Genomic DNA, 2154 nt, shown 5'->3' with positions numbered 1-2154 from the left:
AACCAGCTGCGACTAGTCCCTTTTTTCCAAACAGCTCAACATACTTTAACAAGTACCCTGTGACCCTTACATCATTATTAGAGACAAAAGAAAAGGTGATAGAGACAAGAATTGGGGTTTTTGACTCTAAATGCTTAATCCACTAAAGCACACTTTATTTTCAACAAAAAGCTACTTTCCTTTGGCAATGCAAAAAGAGAAGTTTGGAAAATTTCCCTCAAGATTTTCTGGAAAACATTAAGATGGCTTCGGGAAAATAGGAGTGACACGATATCCTGTTTGGGGATACGGACGAAGAATTTCTAAACTGTAATCGTGACCAGCTTATGAGAATGGCAAGTGAGCATCACATTGGATCAAGCAGGTTTGCTATATCCCATATTATGCCTTGGATAATTTGTCACAGCATCCAGATTTGGTCAGTATGTTCAGATTTGCAGTTATACTGGTCCTATCAGGTGGGAACAAGCTCTTTGGAACAGATCATATTATGTGACCATCACAGCTCTGTTGAACTACAGAGATTACCAGGAATATTGGAAATGGGACAAATCACTCTTTCCCTCACTACCACATTTTGTGTGAGAAGTGGATCCAAGGTTTCAGCGGAAGGATAAACGAGGGAATCAGAAGCCGAGTAAGTATCAGTTACCAAATAGTTACCACCCTGCAGAGGGTCAGGGATGCAAATGGCTGGCTGGAGCACAGGGCCTGGAGCACAAAAAAGGGGCACTCCTGGACTGCTTGGCAAAGGGGGGCACCTAACACACCCCAGCTGCTGGGTTCCTGGAGGATAGCCACAGGGCTCAGTTCCCAAACCACTGTCTTTGCCAAGTGTCAGACAGTGTTTGTCTAGGTCATCAACACCAAGGCTTATCTCTGCAAGTTTTTTAAATTTGATGCCGAGAGAATCTAAGAAGCTGTCATCCAGGTCATCTGTAATAAAACTGCAACACCCGATGGAGTCCTTGGGAGAGTCGTTTTCCACACTTGCGTCTTCGTCTTCACCGTGGCCTTCATGATCGTAGATCAGCAAGCAGTCATTTGCCTCCTGGCCGTCGTCGTCCTCAGCGTAGGCATGTGCTTTCTGACGGTGGAGAGGGAGAAAATCGAACAGAGGCTCACTGAAGAATATAATACTGTTCATAGCAGATAAAGTGAAAAAGAACAACTAACTCTTCTGCTGGGGGGTGGAGAGTGACTGAGCACACCCTGTGCACCCTGGGGGTGGGGTGTGGGGGGCAGCAGCTCTCGCCCAAGTGGGCACTAGTATCTGGCAAAAGTGATACTAAGTCTACACGTGAGAGCCATACTAACTGCATCTCTCATTCTAATCCATCTCTCAAAGTTCTCTCTGTTCTCCCGTCCCTGTCCCTTGTCCTGATACTTTGTCATGTCCCCTCTATTGCCACTTATTTTGGATGATTAATTCATTGCTTTTTTTTTTTTTTAACTTCTTTGGAATAGACATCTTTGAAAACGGGATGATACTATGGTCCCCTCAGAAAATTCTAAGTACTGCATTCCAGTTTCCTTTATAGATTAGGAAATACAAAATAAGCAGCTTTGTGTTCCTAAGGAGGATGATGCCGGTCCCCAACACAAATGATTCTGTGCTCCCCTATTGTTCCAGTTGGCTCTAGTTCCCTTGTGTGACTCTCTCTTCAGCCTTTTGATCAGCAGCCCAATTTTGACAGTCAACTTAGATCATCTTGTTTTGGCAAAGATTTTAACATATATAATAAAAAATATCAAACTGCAAAACTACAGTTTAGCAAAAACACCTCAAACACATATAAGATAACAAAGCCATAATTTTCCATGAAATTACCTGTGAAAAGTAGGAGTCCAGGAAATTCATGCTTATGGCTCCTTTGCTGCAGTCCCTATGGCTTCCTCCCGTGGAATGCCTTGTTCTCATTGTTCCAGACAGTCCTGTTCCACACTGTCCTGTTCCAGACAGTCCTGTTCCAGACTGTCCTGTTCCAGACTGTCCTGTTCCAGACTGTCCTATAGGGCAAACGGCTACTGAAAAGCCTCCAGCCCCTACAGTCTTGCTGCTCATTTCCATTCCTGAAGATCCATCCATCACTGTCCCTCCAACATATGTATTTGTACAAACTTCTAAAAGCAGAGGAGACATTTCTGTAACAT

General features: G+C 43.9%; 1 protein-coding gene across 1 annotated transcript in view; it reads right to left on the bottom strand.

The window, feature by feature from the left end:
- Positions 1-499: 499 nt before the first annotated feature.
- The window catches only part of DSG3 (desmoglein 3), a 24051-nt gene continuing 22396 nt past the window's right edge, over positions 500-2154 (bottom strand). The window contains exons 15-16 of the mRNA XM_004683992.2: positions 1832-2124; positions 500-1087 (exon numbers count right to left, since the gene is read on the bottom strand). Of these exons, the coding sequence (XP_004684049.2) occupies positions 500-1087; positions 1832-2124 (881 nt within the window). The remainder of the gene's footprint in view (positions 1088-1831; positions 2125-2154) is intronic.

The sequence above is a fragment of the Condylura cristata genome, unplaced genomic scaffold (genome assembly GCF_000260355.1).
Source record: "Condylura cristata isolate star-nosed mole 26May11 unplaced genomic scaffold, ConCri1.0 scaffold00016, whole genome shotgun sequence".
Classification (NCBI taxonomy): Eukaryota; Metazoa; Chordata; class Mammalia; order Eulipotyphla; family Talpidae; genus Condylura; species Condylura cristata.
The sequence above is the reverse complement of the archived record's forward strand: the minus strand, read 5'-3'. Positions and strand labels throughout refer to the sequence as shown.